General features: G+C 34.2%; 2 protein-coding genes across 3 annotated transcripts in view; one reads left to right on the top strand and one right to left on the bottom strand.

The window, feature by feature from the left end:
- GDI2 (GDP dissociation inhibitor 2) overlaps positions 1-13645 on the top strand; it is a 34013-nt gene extending 20368 nt beyond the window's left edge. The window contains exons 5-11 of the mRNA XM_012550838.2: positions 1005-1203; positions 1990-2121; positions 6747-6846; positions 9759-9930; positions 11134-11278; positions 11628-11682; positions 11775-13645. Coding sequence (XP_012406292.1) covers positions 1005-1203; positions 1990-2121; positions 6747-6846; positions 9759-9930; positions 11134-11278; positions 11628-11682; positions 11775-11921 — 950 coding nt within the window. The 3' untranslated portion in view covers positions 11922-13645. The remainder of the gene's footprint in view (positions 1-1004; positions 1204-1989; positions 2122-6746; positions 6847-9758; positions 9931-11133; positions 11279-11627; positions 11683-11774) is intronic.
- Positions 13646-14709: 1064 nt separating this feature from the next.
- The window catches only part of TASOR2 (transcription activation suppressor family member 2), a 102567-nt gene continuing 93164 nt past the window's right edge, over positions 14710-24112 (bottom strand). The window contains exons 20-24 of one of the 2 annotated variants that reach the window (XM_031939972.1): positions 20101-20254; positions 19261-19366; positions 17683-17864; positions 15964-16075; positions 14710-15145 (exon numbers count right to left, since the gene is read on the bottom strand). In XM_031939972.1, the coding sequence (XP_031795832.1) occupies positions 15142-15145; positions 15964-16075; positions 17683-17864; positions 19261-19366; positions 20101-20254 (558 nt within the window). In that variant the 3' untranslated portion in view covers positions 14710-15141. Of the gene's footprint in view, positions 15146-15959; positions 16076-17682; positions 17865-19260; positions 19367-20100; positions 20255-24112 lie in introns of those variants that run through there. The other variant, XM_012550842.3, reaches the window with a different exon arrangement.

Genomic DNA, 24112 nt, shown 5'->3' with positions numbered 1-24112 from the left:
CTGACATTGTCTGACTGTTTGGGAGAAAATATTGATGATATTATGGCATGAATCATCTATATAGACTGCAAAAAAAAACTTTGACTTGTTTCATTTCTTACTCCTGAACCATTTTTTAAAAAATCATTTTTTGCAGTCTTTCTGTAATGCTTACCTCTGCAATGAAGTCATTGAATGTTAAAATATTTGTTTTGATTTAATTTGGAGAAGCTTATCAAGTTCTTCATAGAATTCTCTTATTTCCTGCAATTTTTTAGTGCATAAACTGCATTTATTTTTCATGGTGATCTTTTTTTGTAAATGCTTATCATAAGCCCTACCAGATAAGGTGTTCAAATAACACATCAAATGATTTCCCCCCTTTTAATGTTTGATAAAATCAACATTGCTGGTTCTTTTCGATTACTTCTCCAGGGAAAAATTCTTTGCGTTTAGCTGCCCCTTACTTTTTCTTTTATAGTTTCATTTATAGAGAATGCCAGTACTTATGATTTAGATCATAGAAGCAGGGGCATGTATAGTAAGTAAAAGGAGAAAAAAAGTATACTGGAATTTCAAAATGTGCTTATCTTCTGACCTCAATTAGTGGTTCAACTGCCCAGTATCCATTGCTAAAGGAATAGTCGTAACAGTATACCATAGAGTAGTTTTTTCCCAAGTTATCTGTTATTCTTTCACCTGACCATGACATCTAAAGATGTATATATTTCATTCTTCACTAATTGATAGTGATTAAAACTTACAAAGCTTTTATAATTATATTTTATTTGAAAATCTATAACTTTGTTTTAGTTGTACTACTATCAGTTTTGGGAAGTTTATGAAACTGAGAATGTATTACTTTGCAATCCAAAGTGCTTCTTGTAGTATATATTGAAAATTATATTGGACTCCTTCCTTATTCCCAATTACTCACTTTGTTCTAAAATTTTCCTCTTGAACACCTTGCTACTCAATTCTCATTTATTTTGTGGTTTTTTTCCCCCATGTGTGAATATATTTAGGCTTGATGGGGCTTTTTGAAAAACGTCGGTTCAGGAAATTCTTAGTGTATGTTGCCAACTTTGATGAAAAAGACTCCAGAACTTTTGAGGGTGTCGATCCCAGGAAGACTACAATGCGAGATGTATACAAGAAGTTTGATTTGGGCCAAGATGTCATAGATTTCACTGGCCACGCTCTTGCCCTTTACAGAACTGATGAGTGAGTTTTTGGTATTTTAGTATTCTTAATTTTGAAAAATCTCTACATTTCCCCCAAAGGTCCCTTAATTTTAAAAGTCCTAGAAATGAGCTCTTAGATTAAAATTTCTACCATAACAGTTGAGAAGATGAACTTGTAACCCTCATTGAAAACAGCTTTATTCTCTTCAAATAATAAAAATATGTGAAGAAGTCTGTGTAGGGCGTATTTTTTAGAATATTTTAGACTACTCCTTAGTTTTTCACTTAAGAAGCAGCATGGTGTCCTGAGAAAGACAGAAAAGACTTGGGTTTAATTCCCATATATTAATACATAGTGACTTTGTGTCCCTGTGCAAATCAGTGCCCCACGTGACTTCTTTAAGGCTTGAGTTGTCATTCTGCATCATTGAAGGGAATTTCCTCACCAGGAGTTCTTATACCATTGAAATCGGAGATTTGTCCCCTTTTTCCTCCCAGTGTTTGGACACCTAATCCAGATAACCACGTATCATTTAAGTGTGTTCTACCCCTAAAATCTTCATTGTAAGTTTTATACTATTGTTTAAAGATAAATTTTCTTTTTAGTGCCTTCTCTCAGTGCATTCGTCAGTAATATATCTGTTCTGTGATGTATGCATTTTAATGAAACAAATGTATTGTTATATCCTAAAGGTGAAGTAAGTCAGGCATTTAGTTACAGGATAGTTGAAGAATGAAATTAGTGTTAGAAACAAATAACTGTAAATAAAAACCTTTACTCTAATTGCCATTACTTTTTTTTTTTTTTTTTTTTTTTTTTTTTTAGCTATTTAGATCAACCATGTTATGAAACCATCAACAGGATTAAACTTTATAGTGACTCTTTGGCAAGATACGGCAAGAGTCCATATCTTTATCCGCTATATGGCCTTGGAGAACTGCCTCAAGGATTTGCAAGGTAAAAGCTCCCATTTCTGATGCTTGAGTAACAATGTGGTCTTCTAATTAAGTTCAATTAGCTGATATTAATATGCAGCATGGAAAACTTCAATGAGTTGTCACAACAAGATAGGTATATATCCTATTAATAAGATGACCCTGATATGACTTTAGACATTTTTGAATTACCACAATTCCATGTTATTTTCTTTTGAATATCCTTCATAATAGAAAAATTCTATTCTTTAAGAGTGAACTTGATCTTTGGGAAAACCCAGAATAATTCATAGCCAGGTTTAGTGTTAACAAGGCAGGTAATAATATTTTGTCTCAGAAAATATGACTATGATACAAAATTGAATTCTTGATCCTGTGGCTTGATCCTGAAGTTCTGAAATTGCTGCTGCATAGTTGCATTAAATATGTGGATTCCCAAAGTGACTTCTGCAGAAATTTAACATTCATTTGGGTATTTTAAGTTCTAAAACATTTTTAGAAAGTCTCATTACCACATAATTTGTGATGACATAGAACTGACATGTCTTATTTTGAAGTATGGTGTTCAGCAATAATTTTTCTTTTCTCCAGAGTAAAGTGTCTTCTCATGGAGGGGAAAAAGCCCAAAAAACTTAAAATATCAGAAAAATTAAACTACAAAGGAGAAGTAAAGGATATTAGAAGTAAACAGAACTCAGAGTTAATAGAGCTTTGGTTCTAGCCCTTTCTGCCATTTACTCCTTGTGTTGTCATTTTGGATAGTTTATTTAACCTCTTGGGACCTTTGTTTTCTTCTGTGTAAAATGAGAAAGCTAGATCTGTCACTTTTAAGTTGAATTCTAAGATTAGCGTTGAAGATTTTTGGTAAAGTAGAATGCATATAGTAACAGTTCTCTTTCATTTACAAGAGCAATAGTAATGGTCATGATCACTTCTTTTTGGCTTTGAAATGAGTGTCATCTTGCAAAAATTTTGTATTGAATATCTACTGTGTATTAGATACAAGTAAAGTGAAAAATAAAAGAGAAAATATATGTTCTACCTTCTAGGAACTTCACATTTGGTTGGGGAGCCAGAAGATTAAGCAAAAAAATTAAATACTATTTTATTTTTGTACAATGATCAGCCTTCTCAGAACCCTCTCACTTTCTTCTTCGAGAAAGAAAAACAAAACTATACTAACATGTATGGTGAAGCAAAACAAAATTTCATGTTCATGCCTTTAACAAATGAGTATGAATATGATAGACTTTCTACGCTAAGCTGACTACTACCATTTCCCTGCCCTCCCCCTCCAGTTGAACTTTGGTGATTGACTAAATCAGATACAATACTTTAAATTTCCAACTTTTAAACCACCATAGTCCTTGATAGTAGTGTTCCAAAGGTGATATTTAGAATGAGGATTTCCCTTTTTTTGTCATAAATGCTTTCTTACTGGGCCTTTTGGAATTAACTTTATGTGCATATACATGTAAATCTTGATTATTAAACTTCCCTGGATCTAAGTTGAGATGAGAGCTTTTGTTTTTGACCAGAACTTAATGATGTCATTTTTTTTATTCCTTAAGACCTCTCTTTCTAATTTCCCTATAAATGTTGAGGATCCTACCATCCAACTAGGAAGCATCACTTCCATTAAGAAATTGTAGCATAATTGAAGAAACTTGTTTTTGGAAAACACCTTAAGAAGCTATGTTTTTATTTTTATTTTATTTAATTTTTTTTGCTGCTGAGGCAATTGGAGTTAAGTGACTTGCCCAGGGTCACACAGCTAGGCAGTGTTAAGTGTTTGAGGACAGATTTGAACTCAGGTTCTCCTGACTTCAGGGCTGGTCCTCTAGCCACTGTCCCAAGGAAGCTGTGTTTTTAAAAAGAAAACTTTAAATCACTCTTTCTAGCCTATCTCAAAGTAAAAGGGTCAGAAATCTTTGAATTAATAAAAAAATTCTTAGCTTTTGTGACTACACAGCTTTAACTTGTGTTCTTTATTATTGCTCTTGATTTTTTAAGTTTTTATTTTTCATTCAGAATTTAAACATCTAAAAAGAATTTTTATATTCATAGTGCATGAAAAAAGATTGTAAAAGGAACAAGTCTCCAATTTCTTAGTGCTTGCTTTAAGCAACAACATAATTCCACATACTGCTTTAACAACTGAACTGGTTATCTGGATTTCCTTCTGTTCCTTGTCATTCTTTTTTTGATATCACCATTGCTAACTTTCCCTCTTTCCCCTCCTCCCATATTAAAAAATAAGGGGAAAAAATTCCTTATAACAAAAAAGAATTGTCAAGCAAAACAAATCTATATGTTCCACATCCAAAAATGTGTGTTATTTTTCACCCATTGTTCTCTATAAGGAGGTGAGTAGCATATATTATCAGTCTTCTGGAATGTGGCATTCTTAGGTTTTTCACATTTTTTTTATTTATAAGTGTTTTCTTAATTGCTCACTTCACCCATGATTCTTTGAAATCGTCTGTTGCACACATTTCTTAGGGTTCAGTAATAGTCCGTTACATGTATATGCCATAGTTTAGCTAGTCCCCTTTTGGTGGATACCCCTTTAGATTCTAGCTTTTTACTCCTTTGTTTTACTTTTAATTCTCTCCTCAGGATCAGGAAGTTAGGGCTTTCTAGTAATTGTTCCCTCCCAAGCATTATCCCTTTTTTCTCAAGTCCCCATTTCTATTTGGTTTTCTATTGAGTTTGATGTATTTCTACACCAAATTGTTTATTTTTATTCATCTTTTATCTGTTTCAATAAGATAAGAGGTTCACCTCATGTCCAGTTCACCCTGCTCTTCCATGTTTTCCTATACTCTTTTCCACACCTCGGTTATGAGAAATGGCAATGTATTTTTTATTTTCCCTTTTCTTTCTCCTTTTCAAACTCTCAGAATAGAAGTATTGTACCTGCAGGATCTTTTTCTTTCTTACTGAAGTCCCTTTGAACATGTTATGGTTCTAAAGGGACAGTTGTTTCTTCTCTCCCTATCAGCACTAAATCATCATAAGAAAGAAATTTATCTTTCTCCGGATTTTTGTGTCTGTATTTCAAGATTTCTACTTGGCTCTGGTCTTTTTTTTTTTTTTTTTTCATCAAGAATATACAAAATTTCTTTATTCCACTATTGGTTCCTGTAGGATTGTACTCAACTTTTCAGAGTAAGTTATTCTTTTACCTGTTTGGAAAACTGTATTCCAAAATCTCCCTTTTATAATAGAAGCCGCCAATTCTTTTGTGATTCTGATTATAGTTCCTTGGCACTTGAACTTCTTATTTCTGGCCACTGTAGTAGTATCTTTTCTTTGACACAGGAGCTTTGGATTTTGTTTATGTCATTCCTAGTACTATTTATTTTGGGATTCCTTTTAATCAGTGGATTCTTTCTGTCTTTCTCCTCTGGTTCTAATTGATCTGGTCATTTTTATTTAATGGTTTCTTGAAACACAATATTTTAGGATTTTTTTTTTAATCATGGTTACAGGAAATGGCAATGATCCTTAAATTATCTTTTCCTTTACCTGTTTTCTAGGTCAGTTTTTGAGGTCAGACATCTTACCTTTTCTTGGATTTTGTTCTAATATTTCTTGCTGTTTTCGTGAATATATTGATTTCTATTTGTTCTGTTCTAGTTTTCAGGAAGTCCACTTCTTGGGTAAGATTTATCACTTTCTCTTCTAAACACTTCTCCCAATTTTTTTCTCTAGAGCTTTTAATTTTTTATTTCTAGCTTCATGTCTTTTAGGTATTCAAGTAGTCTTTGTGGAAAAATGCACTTTTCCTGCTTAGTTTCTGTCCTTTTGGGTAGATCTCTAGATCTGTAATACAGTTACAAAAGAATTGGTGTTTTCTTTGGTTTACTTATCTCCAGCTTTAGTTCTTTAGGACTTTGTGCTGGGGCCAGAATTTGAAGTATTGCTGTGCTTTTGGTTAAGGTGATCAGCTTTGCATGATCTTGCCTGAATCTTCAGGATACCTGTGTTTCTGTTCCTACCCAGAACTTTTAGATTGAGAGCACTGGATCTTCTGGGCCCTCTCTGATGTCTCAGGCTTGAGGGACATGAGAGTCCTCCCTACCTGGAGTCTTCTGGTCTAGGTGTGGCTGCCTCTTCTCCCCCACATCCATCACCACCCATCAGTGCTTCATGAACTGTTGACATCCTCACCCTGGGCCATTTTTACCCTCCTGGGTCTTCCTCTGGGGTGGAGTAGGAAATTGCTAACTATTTATCTTTGAACCCTTTTGTTCACACTGGGAGGCTGCTACTGTTGCACACTGAACAAGTGTCTGTACTGGCTTTAGTGGCATCTCCTTTTCCTATTTCCCCATGGCTTCTGGCTGACTTTTTATGCTGGGGTAGAAAAGTCAGCTACTGTAGGTTTCCACCTGGTCTCTTCATTATTATATGGTCTAGTGGATTTCAGGTTTTTGCTGGAGTCAATATGTGGTCACTGTACTTTTGTTCAAGCAGCCATTTTAATTAAAAGTTTTTATTAACTTTTAAGTCAAAGTCTTCTAAAAGGAAGTGAATAAGTGGATTGATGGAAGTGTTCTTTATAAAAGCTATGAATAAAGTTTTTAACAGCTATAATTAAAAACTTTTACTGAGGTGTATTTTTTTCCCTTTCATTTATAGGCTAAGTGCCATTTATGGAGGTACCTATATGTTGAACAAGCCAATTGAAGAAATCATTGTAAAAGATGGACAAGTGGTTGGTGTAAAATCTGAAGGAGAGGTATAGTAGTTTTGGATTTGGGAAGACATGTGATATTAAATTTTGTCATTTAGTGAGTACTTATAATAGGCAACATCTATTTAATACTTCTGATAATCACAACTAAGATATATATATATATATTTAGTATATATATATATATACACACACACATACATACAGAGAGAGAGAGAACGAACTTAACATCCCATGTGGAAAATTACTAATGACTATTTTGAACTTTTATTAGGTACAAGCTATGACACTTAAATATTATTAGTTTAGTAGTATGTCTCTAGAGTCATAAATTTCAGATGTGTTTTAATTATAATCTTCAGAATTATTCTTTACACAAAATGCATTCTTGGCACCAAGTTAGCTTTGTTGGATTTAGTTCTGCTTTTACTTTAGATGCATATTGGTGTAGTAGAAAAATTATTTTGACTGGAAGTCAGAGAATCTAGATTCTGAGTCAGAGCTATTAAGGTTGGAGTACATGATCTTTAAGGTCTCTCTTGCAATTCATGTACTGTGATTTTATAATTTAATCAATGAGGTCATTTGGTTAACACTGTAATAGCTTTTACTTGTTTAACATATGGTAATATGATATAGTGCTAGTCTTAAAATAAGATATTATTAAATTCATTTTTAGAGAAAGTAAGTCTTTGGATCTTGACTAGAGTACAAATAAACTTGAAAGGGATAAGTTAGATTATTAGATATTTCCTAATGAGAATGAAGAATGGATGGCACAGTGGATAAAGCACTGGGCTTGCTGTCAGGAATACCCAAGTTCAATTTGGCTTATTGTTGCTAATCGTCTGCCTCAGTTTCCTCATGTTGTGAAAAGATCCAGAGAAGGAAATGTCATACCGCTGGTATCTTTGCCAAGAAATCCCCAAATGGGGTCAAGAAGAGTTGGACATGACTGAACAACAGTGAAAATGAAAGATGAATAGATTTTGAAGGTTTTGGAAGAAAGGATGTTTATATTAGGCTGCTGTGAGACAGAAGGAAAAGAAGAGAGATTATATGCCTCTGAGTTGCTGCTTGACTTGGTTTGTAATTTTGTATAGGAATAGCATAGATATTTGAATAGGTAAATTATTTCTGTAATGTTCTTTTCTCTTAAGCATTTGCTCTCAAGCATCCTGTCCAAATAATTGCTCTTATTTCTTGGCTTAGTTGAAGTCTGATTAAATATATTATGTAGGCTAGCCTGCAAACTTGAAGCCAGGTGGGAACAATATGAAAATTTTAAATTTATCTTTGTGATGGTCTTAATAATATTTATAAAGGGAAAGGAATATTTGTGTATAATTGCCCTAAGTGGTACCAGGTTTGCCCACATAAGCCTTTATCCTTACTCTTCCTGAGAACAAAACTTTAATACTGATATGTGCAATATGATTGTGAAATGACTTGTAGGACAACTTATCTTTTTTTTAAATGACCTTTTCTTTTTGCCCTTCATTCTTCTTTGTTGTAATATAGCCAATTTTTTTTTTTAAAAGAATTTCAGACTTATAAGTGATGCTATAGGAAACAAAAATCTAAATATATGTTTATTGGAAACTTCTGAAATACTATAAAAACTTTTCAGTTTGTGAATGGAGAAAGTGACTTTAGATGTCAAATACTTTTAAGTAGTATGATATAGAATTCATATATGTACTTGAAAAAATTGTTAAATTGCTGCCAAAGTAGTGCAGTATATTGAAAGAGGCATAGACTGTAAGCCTGAAATAGGAAGACCTGGAGTCTGAGCCGGTGCCTCCCCAACCTTCCATTTTCTTCCATCTCCCATCAGCCTTCTAGTTATTCCTATTACTGCCAAGGAAATCACTCTAAACCTTGTCACTCAGGTTTGCAAGTTCGGTGTAATCCTTGACTCTTGCATTCACTCTACATATACAGTCTGTTGTTGAATTTTGTCATCTCTACCTTTACAACATTTGTTGTACAGGTCACCTTCCCTCCATTGACACAGCCACTATTGCATTTTGCAATAGCTGCAAATAGGTTTTCTTGTCTTAAAATTTTTCCTCATCCCAGACCCTCCATCCTCCACTCAGCTGTGATTTTTCGCAAAGTTCTCACCTGACCATATTACACTCATTCTGCTCGCTAAACTCCAATAGCAACCTGTTAGCTCCAAGCTTAAATATAAGTTGTTTTCATTTAAATCCCATAAAATGGTTCCTCTCTACATTTCAGTCTTCTTACATATTACTCTCCTCCATTCTAAGATAGAACTATGCTGCTCTAAGACTTTCATACCAGGAACACTCTATTTCTCAGTTGGCTGTTCTCCCATGTCTAGAAGTCTCCTTCCACACCTCTGCTTCCTATCTTCTCTGATTTCCTTCGGGACTTAAATTGTACCTCCTATAAGAAACCTTTCCCAACCCCCTGAGATTACCTTCAATTGACACTTGTGTGGGTGTATCTTGTTTGCAGATAGTTATTTGCATATTGTCTATTCCTTCTCAAGAACAGGGACTGTGGTAGTGGGCTTTTTTTTTTTTTTTTTTTTTTTTATCCCTAGAAGTTACCACAAACACAGCGTCTACTTGGCACATTAACTGTTTTTGCCTTTGCTTGTACCTGTAGCACTACTTAGCACAGTGCCTGTCATGTAGTATTATGTTGATTTGACTTGACATTACTATGCATTTGAATATATCCTTATTTATTGATTTTCCTCTCTGGGTTGTTTTTTCATCTGTAAAATAAAGGCATTAAGATTAGATGATTTAACATCTAGTTTGTTAATTCCCAGTAAATTTATTTATACATTATACAACTTCATAATTAGCTTTTACTTAAAAAAATTTTCCGAGAAGCTATCAATTGAACTTTTTACACTATTAACTGGTGCTTTACTCTGCTGAACAATATAGTAAATCAGTTTTCCTGTTATGTTTCAGATTGCTCGTTGCAAGCAGCTCATCTGTGATCCTAGTTATGTAAAAGACAGAGTAAAAAAAGTAGGCCAGGTGATCCGAGTCATCTGTATCCTAAGCCACCCAATTAAGAATACCAATGATGCCAATTCATGCCAGATCATCATTCCACAGAACCAGGTTAACCGGAAATCAGGTGAGCTGTAAAGATTGGAGAATGATCAGAAGCTGTGACCTTTGGGGATTTTTGTTTCATTATAGTATTTATATATTAGAAAGTGTTATAATGATGAAAAAGTTTCTATCGTAAATTGGAAACTTTAAAAAGTTTAAGAATTGAAATTATAAATTAAATTTATAGGGAGCTTAAAGTGAATTTCATTTCCAGACTAAAGGGACAGAACTTTTTATGCCAATTTTTGTCGCCTTAATTTTATTTGTATGAAATTTAAATTGCTCTTTATGAGCAGGTTTCTTTCTTACATGATAAAATCAGGGTTTGACAAAAAGTAGATGACATCTGGCTAACATTGATGTATATAAGTGAGTTGAGTGTGAAAAAATGGAAAAATACTTTGGCAGAACCAAATCACATCACTTAGGGAGGGAAGTATCTTTTAATCTGTTTGGGTTCTAGCTTGGTCATGACTGTACATAACAGATTTTTGTTGCCCTTTTTATGTTATTGTACCAGTCATCATAGATATTTTAAAATAGATGTTCAGTCTGTTTCCATTCATGTTTGTAGTATTCATACTCCTTAAAGAGTTTCAGCCGTTAAATTTGTGTCATGTTTTTAGTTAGTACCCAGTTGTTAGGCATTAGCTTTTTCCCCCAGTTCTTTGCTATTATAAAATATACTACTATAACTGATCTTTTGACAGCTGTGTGTGTCTGTGTGTGTATGATGTTTACACTCAAGTTATATAGTTACACTAATGCCTTAGATATTTGGTTGCAATTATTCTGAAGAATTGCTTGGGGCAGTTGAGGAAGATGACTTGCCCTTGGTTTTTAAAAAAAATTGAACTTCTTAAAAAGAAAGTTATTGATTTGATCCTAAGTAGGGGGGGAGGGGGATACTAGTATATAATTTTTTTTTCCTTAGAAATTTACTCAAGCCTTTGTTTTTAATTACTGAAAAATACTCATCAAAAAGAAGTGATTTTTGCCCAAGATTGTACAATTGGGTGGAAATATTGATAGATGTAGAATTTCAGTCTTTTGACTCGCAGTTCCTTTCATTGATACAGTGCTTGGCTATTTAAAATACTGGTTCAGCAGTACATATAATCCTAACAAGGAACTTTAAAATGTAAAGAAGAAATTATATGATTTTAAAATGTATAATCACCCAACATTTTTGATGCAGAAAATGAACTTTAATGGTCTGTTATAGATATCTACGTTTGCATGATTTCTTCTGCACACAATGTGGCTGCACAAGGAAAGTATATTGCCATTGTTAGTACTACTGTGGAAACCAAAGAACCTGAGAAAGAAATCAGACCAGCATTAGAGCTTTTGGAGCCAATCGAACAGAAGTAAGTGTCTCATTTGTAAGTCATTCCTCCTAGTTAAAAAGCAGGTCCTAGTAATTCATTCTGCCTCCCATCTTAGTTCCAGATGAGGGCAAATAGCCGCTAAATAGACATCTTACAGAACAGCAAATTTACGTGCCTCTTTGTGCTTTGGCCTTGACTGAAAGCCGTGTCACCGTGTGTTCTCTTCAAATGTAGGGAATGTTTCTGTTGCCAAGTAATTTTGGGAGCACCAAACCATTCATTTAGCAACATTCAAGTGCCTTTTATGTGCTATGTCCTGGGGTAGATATAAAGATAAATATGGTCTTTGCACTCATGCAACTTAAATTTTAATCCATTCTCTTTTCAGATTTGTTAGCATCAGTGATCTGTATGTTCCAACTGACTTGGGAACAGAAAGTCAGGTTAGTATTTAGAGACCATGGAAATTTGGGCTTTCCAAGGAGGCATTGCAAAACCATTTATATGTCTTTAACTTTCAACTTTATTTCTCCAGATCTTCATTTCCCGCACTTATGATGCTACAACTCACTTTGAGACAACTTGTGATGATATTAAAGACATCTACAAGAGGATGACAGGGTCTGAGTTTGACTTTGAAGAAATGAAACGAAAGAAAAATGACATTTATGGGGAAGACTAATAGCAGTAATATGCTAATATCCAATTAGGAGAAATTTAAATTTCAACTAATACAGAATTATATCAAGAACCTAATGAACATTATATGAAATCAATATTGTATGGCCTGCTTTTGTAATCACTTCTTTGAAATTGAAGAGTACTATTGCCCCTAAATGTTCCCTTCTATTCTCCTACCCTTCCTCTCCTCCCCAGTTTAATATCATGTATTACTGTCTTTCTCCTGGGATGACCATCTAGAAGTTACAGATTGCTAACATTATGTTCAATTTCAAGTGTGAGAGGGGTGTGTGTGTGTGTGTGTGTGTGTGTGTGTGTGTGTTTTTAAGAGAAAGCACAGTTTAAACATACACTCATTGAGGCAGACAAATAGAACTTGATACAGTATTTGTATCTTTTAATAGTATAGCTTTTTCAATTGTATGCTTATTGGACTCCTGTTGATTCTTTTAAGTTCATGTGCTATCTGTTCTCTTAAACATTAAGAAAACTCTAAATTGAACACTCCATTATTGGGCAGCGTCCCTCCAAGTCCCACAACTTCACGTCAAGTATTTTAACAGTGCCCAAATGTCATAGTCATCAGTTATGGGCGTAGATTTCTAACTGAGCTTTAGCTTTTGAAACTGTTCATGTAATTTAGAAGAGGCCTGTGTGCCTAAAAGCTGTTTTGGTGTTTTGACCTAATAAAATGGATTTTAATTAATAGCAGGCAAGATGTGAAAGTAACCTATCCCCCTTGGCTTTTTGGATGGACCAAACCAGTGTAGTGTTTAATTACACAGAGCCTCCTCCAAATCCATGATGTTTCATAAATGGCTCTAAATGATTTCTGTACTGGAAAGTAAAGCCAAACTCTGGAAAACAGTACCTGTTTATTAGTCTATTTGCTTCTCCTTATAATACATTGGCCTTACCTGCTTTTTCCCCATATTAGACGTTTTGGAAATAGCATTTTCAAGCACAGGCATGCTCCCACCTACTCAGAAATGACCCAGGATTAACTGCATTAACCATTAGGTAATAGTATTATGTTGTACCAACTCTGAAGGATTCTGCTTTTATTCAGTTAAGCAAGAATTGACCATAAAGTTTCTAAATGGACATCATCTGTCAAAATTAACCTCAGTCAGCAACCATTTCAAGAGAAATGGAAAAGAATGTTTTGGTATGTGGAAGTTAATAGAAAAACGTTTTTTGTTTGCTTCCAGAAGGCCTATTAGAATTAATAGTGAAGGGAAAAGGCTTTGACCTGCACCTATAACCCTTTTCCAATGAGTGCACTAAATTACATGCTTTTTAGTTAACTGCCACCTTAGAAAGGAGCCTCCTAAAAGGGGGATTTGGCAAGGAGTGGGAATGCTCAAAGGGGGAAAAGATTGTCAAGTGGGATCCTCTGCTATGAGAAATTTGGCCCCAAACTCTTGATTTTAATCTTGGCAACTTTTGTTAAATATAAAGAAGGCTCATTTATTTTATTTAGGCATTGTTGTAGTTAAAGGAGTGCTGATTACAGATGATGATGGGAAGAATATGATAGAGAAGCTGATATCTTATCTTCCCTTTTCCAGTATTCTTCCACCTACTCTCAAAAGGAAGGAGTTAGATTATTACCAACTTTGAATTTTCTATCAAGGGATTAGCCTGCTCTTCACTGTCTATAAGCCTAAAAGATGTAATACAGTGGCCTAAAGTGGCTTTAGGCCCACTTTTTTTATAAGTCATGTATGGAAGAAAAAACAGCCACCTTAAATTAAAAATTATCTGATAAATTCATGTAAATACAATTGTGGAACACAAATATTACCCATGGAAATAAATCTGTACTGCAAAAAACCACCAGTTTTTTTTTTTTAGGGACAGTGGCACTCAGGTTTTAAATAGTATTGATAAGATTTGCCTCATTACTGAGGCAATGTGTTTGTTGATTTAATATATTCCTTGTCCCTGGATTAACTGTATAAATGTGGGCAAGTTACCTCTTAGGCTCCAGGGATCACAGGAAATACTTGAAATAAAAAACACAAAGTGTGGAAGTAACCAGCCAGGATATAATTGGGATTTTTAATTGGCTATTAAGACCCCAACTAATACCCTAATTATAGATCCTCTTGTGACTTGCCCAGGGTCACACATCTAGGAAGTGTTAAGTTTCTGAGAACAGATTTGAACTCAGGTCCTCCTGACTTCGGGGCTGATGATCTATCCACTGTGCCATCTAGCCCATCTAGCTGCCCCTCCCTATAGACATCTTAAAAAAAAAAAAAAAACTAAACATTGGGCCCAAGGAACAGGACTTCAAATCTGGATCCCTTGAAAAGCTAGTTTCTAGTTAAGTGGTTTTTTGCATTTAATTTTTTATGGAGAATATAACTTTTAAGAAGTGAATAACAGCAAAATAACAATGACCTAGTAGGGAGTTTTTGTTTTTAAATGTATTATAAAATCATTCAGGGAAAAATATTTTATTTGTTTTTATTTTTTAAAAATTAGGTATAAAACCTATCCTCCAAATAGATACCACATCTTATACAAAGTTCTGTTTAGCTTTGAAGTGTTCAAAGACTACTATAGAAATTTTTGAAATACCTATACATATGATTAATTATTCCTCAGAATATGGAAGCTGTAGTGAGAGCTATTTACAAAAACCGAACAATTGCAAATAGGTACCATTTGGGAGAAAAAGAAATTTTAACTTCACGTAGTGTAGCAGTAGACTAATACATTTAGATTAATTTTCTAGAAGATGGGAAATGTGTATAAAAAGAATTTCAGACCATAACATGTACTACTTATGCCTTATTTACATAAACAACCATAAAAAATACACTTGTTAAATGGACTTTTACATTACAGTTTTCCAACTTGAAGCCTTTCAGTAACATTTTCCTATTCTTTTTTTTTTAAATAATGTATGCTACTAACTTTGTTAAAACGCATCCTGTTTAAAAATAATTTAAAACCCTATAATCCAAAGCTTAACAATTAAGTCTACTGTGCCATTCTGAAATAAATCACATTTCAGCAGACTATATTGAAAGGAAAATGATCCTCTAAGGATGTCTGCATTATAATGGAAAAATTTATAGTGTAATTGTGAAAAGTGGATTCATTTCTTCCTGAAGGTGTCTGGGGTTGGGGAGGGCAGATCAGGAAGACAGGGAATTTTTTTCATCATTGTAGTTAGTCCTGGATCAGCATCAGAGCTGGTACTTGCATCACCTAGACAAAAATAAAATTCACAATGATTTAACAAAGTGTCCCAGAGCTAGGCAAATTTGTGTGCTTCTGTAACAAAATCAGAAATTATTCTAGAAATCTAAGTCATTGAAAACAATTGTCTATTACTGAGATAAAAACCAACAAAGGTTAGGTGGTAATGCATGCTTGTGAAATTCCTATTCATGGTGATAGCAACCGTTTTGATTCCTCCAATTCCTTATGAACTTTTTAATGGGGGTTTGTAAATTTACATCTATATGGTTTAGAATTTCTACAAAAATTTACCCTGATGCCTCAATTGTGGTATAAGTTATCAAAAGTCTGTGCTAGCAGAACATAAGCAACTCCTACCAAAATTAAAAGATTTCAAATACAGGTTTTAGTGATATAGCAAATCCACATTCTGGAACTGTCCATTGTTCAAGATTTAGCCAGTCGCGTCACCACCAAAGTGGTTGGAGGAAGCAGTCTATATTTTCTACATTTAAGGCTCAGAAGAGTTGGAGTCTGCATTTAGAGGGGGTATCTAAGATCTGTTACTCAAGAACTGAAATAGGCTTGCTTGTTTTCACAATCCTTATTAGCCAGTGGAAACGTTTTTCTCCTGAAGATGAAGGAATTAAATTTAGAGTACAATTATTATTAGCAAGTTGCACAAGATTACATTGGCCCTTTTAACTAGATTTCTAGAATTTTCCTATGTTTTTTAACATGTTTGGATGTGCATATGCGTGTGTTTAGCATTGATTTTTAAAATTTATTGTATGTTTTTAACCACACAAGGTAGATGGAAAAGGCCATGAAAAAATTACACTTACCAATAGGTTGCCTTAAATGGAGCTGCTTTTTGTACAATTCCAGCAAAGTTATTTATATCAGTAACAAGGATTCCATTATTTTCAAACATCTCTCTGCAGGTATTGAGTTTATCTATTTTTTAAAAAAATTAAAAATCATTAATTACTTGGTTGCCAAAAAGATCATTAATGCAAGTTCAGTTGCCCTTACCAACTCTTTTCCCTAGGTAGTGACTGGAAGCATCTTACAGGTCAAGGTTTCTTAAACTTTCTACTTTTTATATAATCCACAGGAATACAGGTCTATAAAATAGGTATACAAATCAGACACTTGTAATTGTGTGACCCTCACATTGTTACGAGACATCATAAAGGTGTCACAAATCATGGTTTAAGAAGCTGAATTATGGATAAACAACACTAATTCTCAGGATACTTTCCAGGAAAGAAAGCAGCTATAAAATGGCTCCAAATACAAGCATGCACATTGTGGGTAACAAAATAATTGAAGGCTGAGGCTTGGAATGACAAGGCAAGGGTTCTTCAAGGACATCTTATTCAAACAAAACAATAGGAAAAAGGGTTCATGAAGCACTGTATATTAATATACTGTAATGTGAAAAAAAATTAGCGGAGAAGAGAAACCCTGAGGAAAGATGAAGGAAAGCTGAAAGAATTACTGTCTTATATAATATAGATGACAAATTTGGGAAACATCACAAATCTGACATAAAGGCACAGGACAACTTCAGTTATCAGGCCATATACTGGAACTCTGTCAAAAACAAAGCACCTGGTCTTAAGACAGTGTAAGGAACTGATTTCTAACGTATAATTGAAGAACAGGTAGATGAGGTTACAAGTTTATGATGGAGCAGAGTAAAGCTTGAATAGAATTTTACAAGCATGCTTTTGTTCTAAGAAAATCTTTTTAAAAAGCTATTGAAGCTATTGGGAAGTAAAAGATTAAAAGGATACGATGCATATGGTATAATATTGAAAGACAAAAGGAAGAAATTTCTTCCTCAAGTACTGGGGAAAATTTTCCTTGGACAGAAAGGACAGAAAAAGAAAAAGGGCAAATGGAGTTGGGACCAGTGGTGTCACCTTGGAAGAAAGTGCCTCAATAACATTTTTATTAATAATTTGGTTTTATTCTCTTCTACAGAAGATAAGCAACAGAGCTTCAATTATGAAAAAAGCTGGTGAACTGGAAAAGATGAATAAGTTTTTGGACACTGGGCATAGATTAAGAGAGTAATGGGACATAAATTGCAAAAAGCCAGATTCACGCTTGATATAATGACAAAAGATGGATTATCATTTGTCGGGTATAGTGTAGAATGGATTCTTTTGCTAGTTATGTGAGCCTAGACATATCTTCTGAGTTTCTACCAACTTTTCAGAATTTCTGATTCATACTCACGAATCATTCCCAATCATGAATTCATACCACACTGAATTGCTTTAAAAATAAAATGGCAAACTTTGTAATACAGCAGAAAGTTAATCACATGTAGTGAAACAAACTACCAAATTTCAATATGGCTACTAAAGAATACATGCATATAGACTAATTTTTTTGTATGTCCCTGGAAATTACTGAATATTACCAAATAGTAATTGTAAGCATCTCATAAAAACACTGGCCAACATCTATATGTTGCTAAATATTCTAACGTTCTAGTGACTATAATAGGAAGGTGAAAGGCAGATTTTAAACAAGATTTTAATTGTTACCCGTTAGGTATACAGCAAATCTGGCATTGATACGTAGAACTTGTAAGTTCAGTAGACATTTCAAATATTCTGATTTTGTTGATGATTTGGAATCACACTGGTGATAATGAAGCACTTCAATGATATTTGCACTCTGGTATGATTTCAATATTGAATTCTTACTATGAGCAACTGAATCTACTCTGAAAAAAGAAAACAGAAATGTTAATTATTCAATTTAGCTGGAAAATGTAATCTACAAACTATACATTCATTCCTAAGTACTTTTCTTTCTGTGTATATTTATATTCTAACATTACCACACTGTCTCAGACGTTTAAATTCCCAAATCATATAACTGCTCTTTGCTTTAAGGGTTACAAAATGATTTCCTCAAAATGACTCTTATGAGGAAGAAAGATCAGCTAGTATTTGTTTTTGAAAAGTCGTTTCGATCATATCTGACTGTGACCTCATTTAAGGGTTTCTTTGACAAAGATACAGGTGTGCTTTGCCATTTCCTTTGCCAGCTCATTTTATAGATGAGGAAACTAAGGCAAACAGGGTTAAAGTGATTTGCCCAGGATCAAACAGCTGGCAAGTGTCTTAAGGCCAGATTTCAACTCGGGTCCTCCTGAATCCTGGTGTTCTATCTACTGTACCATCCCAGGACTCCTCAAAAGCCTTAACAACAATGTTTCCAGTCTAGTGTCCTTAGCCATCAGCCTGAAAAGTGTTCATTGTGTTGATGCAGACTTAAACTATTCATACATGTGTCAAAGTTAACAGTTACTGAAGAACCAGAAGGAAAGCTCTTGTTACTAATGTCCTTGGGTACTCCAAATGGTTCAATACCAGAAATCTAAAAATTTTGTTAAAGGATATGACATTTAAAACAATGAAATCCTAAGGACTATGGAGCTCAATTTCCCATGTGTTCCTTATTAGAATTTTGAGTTCCCCGAGAACCGGGATGTCTAACTTTTCCATTGTATCCCTGGTACCAAATGCATTTGTTTATTCATTTATGTCTGGCCAAAGCTCTCCAAATCATAATTTGTTTCTGGGTGATTATATATAAATATATATATATATAAAAATAATTTTTTTTATTGGGGGGGAGAAGGGGCAGGTAGAGATGGTGATGGTGATACTACCACCTTAACAACAGCAAATAATGCTGGAAGTGTCTGCTTCTTTATGACTTGAATATAGTACTTGAAAGGATTACCTGAAGAATGGGAAAAAACGTATCTCTCAACCAGTGATACGTTTCAATTATTTCTGTATTAAAGGAATATATTCCTACCCGTTAAGCAGGTCCACATGCAATCAAACCATTTCCCTTAATGAAATATATTCTGATTTTAATGACCTTTAAGTGTAAGGTTTGTTCTTCACAAGCAGACACTTTCCAGCATTATATACCTATTGCTGAAGTGGTGCTAACATTCATATACTTTGACACCTCCAATTAGGATATTCAAAGAAAAGGTAAAAGAAGCCATATAAATCTGGTGACTCCTAAATAAAAGTGCTTTCTCTTGATGAACTGAAAATTTTAGAATAAATTTTTAATAAAAACTCAAAAAGCCTTACCTTACATCTTCTTTTAGCTTTTTACTTTCTCTATAATGAAGCAACCATTTCCATCTTCCATTTGTATTTAGTTTTTCCAATATTTTGACAATTTCCTTTAGCTGAACTGTAAAAAGAATATTGATTTCAACAACAACAACAAACCACTGGACCACAAATCTAGTTATTCTGGCTTACAAGAAGCATATTTCTAGGTATAACTGAACATTACTAATGCCACCTTTGGACTTAGGGCAGTAGCTGTCAATTCTACTCATATATGCTACATTTGAAATACACATATTAGCCTTTTGGCCTCAAACTCAATATCAGTTCCCTGACACTACGAATCATGGGGCAGGCCGAACAGTCTAGTAACAGAAATATTTTATTCATTATAGCATCTGAAATGCTGGGGTGTTGTAAAGCATACAAGAAACTAAATGTTTGGATCTCAGATAATACACCTTCAAATGAAGTATTCTCATGGTATTTACAAATACACACTATATACTTGTATTTCGCTTCTAAAATCTCCTATCTTGGGTAGAAACAAGGGACTAGGACTGAGTAGCCAGGGCAAGATATGTTCATAACAGAGAAGTATCCTAGTTAACATGTTCTTCCATAGGCATTCTATACCACAAGGAAAAAATACTAAGTGTGTGAGGATTCAAACAAATTTTCTGGATTTTAATGGAATTTTAGCAAACCATAATAAGATTCCAATATATGAATAAAATGAGATGATCATGAAAATTGATTCCTTTGAATTGTACTAATCTGCACCCCACCTGAGTGACAACTTTCAAATAAACTATCTGCCTGAGTTCTAAAAGAAAAGGGGGAGTGAGGACAAACCTAATGTTATAGCTTCTAATACTTTTTCATCGGACACCACGAAGCCTCCTGTACGAAACAGCTCCTGATAGGTACCATCTAGGACATCACCTGGGCTGTCAACTCCAGCAAACATGACACTGGGGAACTGTTTCAGTCTCAGCAAAGAAGGAATCTGTCCAAAACAAAATGATTATCTAGTAAAGGCAGATCCATGGGATTCTATTTAACAAAACACATTTTCCACTTGGTCTTTTTTTCCCTGTCATTTTGTAGGGCTTTTATATATGAGTCTAAAATAAAAAGAACCTGGATGACAAGAACAATTTCACATTTCTAAAAAATGTAATCATAAACCAATGAAATGAGAATCCTCTTGATTTAAAAGTTGGCTATTTTTACAGAAGTGTGCCAAAATGTGGGGGTGCTTTGTGAAAAAAATTAAAGACTACAAACTAAAATGTAAGCCATCAAAAGCAGTTTTCTGAATTTCAAAAACCAGGAAGATAAAATCATGCCAATAAAAGGTATGAAAAATAACTGGTTCTCCCCTCTAGCTGCTCACTTCTATTTATCATAATCTGACACATTGGTGCCAGTGATACCTATAGATTTCATGTGATAGTAAGCTTATGGGAGACCACTTATAGAATGTACCCGGTTTGTGTTAAGCAAGACACATCTCTGAAATATGGAATATGAGACAGCAAATACCCATTTTTTAAAAATTTGATAGCCTTTTATTTACAGGTTATAAGTATGGGTAACTTTACAGCATTGACAATTGCCAAACCTCTTGTTCCAATTTTTCCCCTTCTTCCCCCCCACCCCCTCGCCCAGATGGCTGTATGACCAGTAAATGTTAAATATATTAAAATATGAATTAGATAAATTAGGTATATATGACCAAAGGAAAAAAAATTCTCTAAGGCCTTGCCAACATGTTTTGAAAATACATTCTCTCTGTTGGAATATATTTCCATATCAAGAACACTGTCCTTTCTCATCATCATTTGACATCTTGAAGTACTTTAAGTTTTTATGATGGATAAAAGGCCAAAAAATAAAAACAAGAATACATAATCACTTTTTAATATATTCCATATGCTTAATAAAGAAATATGTATTAAGCTATCTTCAAGGTACGTCAAACCCACCAAACTAAAAAAATTAAGCAAAAATAGAAGAAATAAAGTGTGTACATAACAAGTGCATCAAGTTTGATGACTTGAATCGGTGAGGTTTAAAAAAATAAGTGTACTCATTCATATCTTGCTAGTCTATGAACACAGGCACCTACCCAGTAACAGTCTATGGAACATCTCAGGAATTAAAAGAGGACTAAGGTTTTATTATTTACCAAGGCAAGGAGGCATCCCAAATCCACACAGAGGGATCTAATCCTGTACAGAATAAAGGAATAAGTCACCAAGAAATTCTCTCACAAAAATGGTGGACTGAGGAAATCTGCACTCAGGGTGACAGTCCAGGGTGAGGCCAGTTGAGGACACTAAGCTAAAGACAACAAGCAAGATCAACAATGAGCAGCAACTAAGAAAAATTCTGACCCCAGCAGTGGGGTGGAATTTCAGTTCCAGTATGAAGCCTGAAGAGAAATCCAAAACAAGGAGAAGCTTCTACTTCTGTTATTCCTTATCTGAAGAACTCTGCAGCATGCCAAGAGTGGAATCCAATAGTAGTCTATTGGAAATCTAATTATGGGCAATTGCAAGGTCCAGATTCAGGTCAAGAATCTGCAGAACCCAGATCAAGAAGGCAGTGATTAGATTTTATTCTCAATCATAAAACTCTTGACAGCACCAAAAAGCTTGCAGATCCCCAGGCTAATCTATCTATTCTTGAAAACCTCAAATAACAGCACTCTATCCCCAGGATAGCAGTGAAATGAACCAAAATGACATGATTTCAACTCATATATTCTTTCTACAAGAGTCGAGAGACTGGATCTGAAAGCCCAAACTCAAGAAGTAGATTAGAGGCTCAATTCCAGAAAGAAAATGATTTGATCAAAAGAAAAAAAAAAGTGCACAGACACAAATACCACTAAAAATCCCGGAAAAGACGAAAAAATTTTAAAACCAAATTTAAAAACCAAATCAAAGTACTGGGGAAAAAAAATTGGGGGAAAGAAAGAAGAAAGATTTGAAAAATAGTTCCGCGATAACTCAAGAATAATTTTTTTTAAAAGTCTCAAGAAATTTCAAGAAATCTTAAAATTAAACTGTCCAGATCGTTCAGAACCAGAGGTTTTAAATAAAAATGGAAAGAATCCATTGGTTGACTCTTGAAAACTCACTCAAAATTAAGCTGCCCAGCTACACTATTGCTAAAAACCAGAGCTTCTAAGTCAAAGGAAAAACAATGCAAGCAGTCAGAAAAGAAAAAAATAAAATACCTAGGAACTTAAGATATCTTAAAATGACTTAAGGAAAGATCTGTCTGAATTAGGTAGGGGGAAACACAGTCTGGCATGGGAAATAGGAGGCTTTTAGCCCAAATACAGCAACATTGGCTTCTTTGCCCTGCTTCAAAGGGCCAGTGGATCAGCAGTGAGATCTCCATCACAGTCAGAAAAGGTAAATTGTGAACTCCTAACCCCCTGCATAACAATAGGGGCTAGGCCAGGCCAACCCAGCAGAGTGGGAGCGTGTGCAGTCCTCCTGCAAATAAAACCACCAACTCTGGGACAGTCTGCCCTGTGGCCCAAGGAATAGAGCTCAATTCTTAAAGCTGAGTAAAAAAGAGCCTTAATCATAGAAAGCTACGTGCTGACAGTGAAGATAGGAACACAGACTCCAAAGAGAACAGCAATGTCAAAATGGCTACATGTGAAGCCTTAAAGGGAATATGAATTGGTCTCAAGTTCCAAGAATTCAAAAAGGATCTTAAAAGAGAGGAAAAAAAATGAGGAGAAAAAAAAAGTTAAATAATAAAATTATGAGTTCTGGGGGGAAAGCCAACAGCTTAAAGAAGGGAGCACAGAAATTGATTGAGAAAACAACTCATTAAAAAAACAAAATTGGCAAGAGGGAAAAAAAACCCATACAGAACAAAACAACTTTCAAATGGTCAAATGAAAAAGTAGGTAAAAAAGTTAAATGAAGAAAATATTCAAGAAAAATTGGAATTGGACAAATGGAAATAAATGACTTAATGTGACAAAAAATCAGTCAAACAAAATCTTAAAAAAATGGAAAAAAATGTACAATGATTCAGAGGAAAAAGAATAAACCAGGAAAACAGACCCAAGACAGACAACCTAAGAATTACTGGACTATGTGAAAGCTATGATAGAAAAAAGTGTCTGGACATTATTCTTCTTCAAGAAATCAACAACAAACAACAACAACAACAAAGAGAGAGAGAGAGAGAGAGAGAGAGAGAGAGAGAGAGAGAGAGAGAGAGAGAAAACAGAGGGAAAAAAAAAAAAAAGAAAAACAGAAAAACCTGCTCTAATACCCTAACACCAGAGGGTAAAATAGTCATTGAAAGAATCCACTGATGACCTCCTGAGAGAAACCTTAAAATGAAAACTCCAAGGAATACTGTAGATAAATTCCAGAATTATCAGATTAAGGAGAAAATACTACAACAATCAGAAAGAAAAAAAAAAAAATGTTGAGGAGCCACAATTAGTATTTACTAAGGACACCTAGGCAGCTCCTACAATAAAGGATCAAAGGGCTTGGAATATGATATTCTAGAAGCAAACAAGCTCATATTACAACCAGAAATCAATTACCCATCAAAATTAAGCATCTTTCAGGGGAAAAGATAGATATTCATAAAATAGGGGATTTTCAATCATTTCTGATGAAAAGAACAGAGGTATACAGAAAATTTAAGTTTCAAGTACAAAACTTAAAAGAAGCAAAAGTAAACAGGAAAGAAAAAAAACAAAGGAATGTTTTAATATTAGGAATGTTAAAATATTTACAATCTCTACAAGGGAAGATGATACTTTTAACTCTTGAGAACTGCATTTTTCTCAGGAAAGTTAGAAGGAATATAT

The sequence above is a fragment of the Sarcophilus harrisii genome, chromosome 5, assembly GCF_902635505.1.
Source record: "Sarcophilus harrisii chromosome 5, mSarHar1.11, whole genome shotgun sequence".
NCBI classification, from domain to species: domain Eukaryota; kingdom Metazoa; phylum Chordata; class Mammalia; order Dasyuromorphia; family Dasyuridae; genus Sarcophilus; species Sarcophilus harrisii.
Note: the sequence above shows the minus strand (reverse complement) of the source record. Positions and strands in the feature narration are given on the sequence as shown.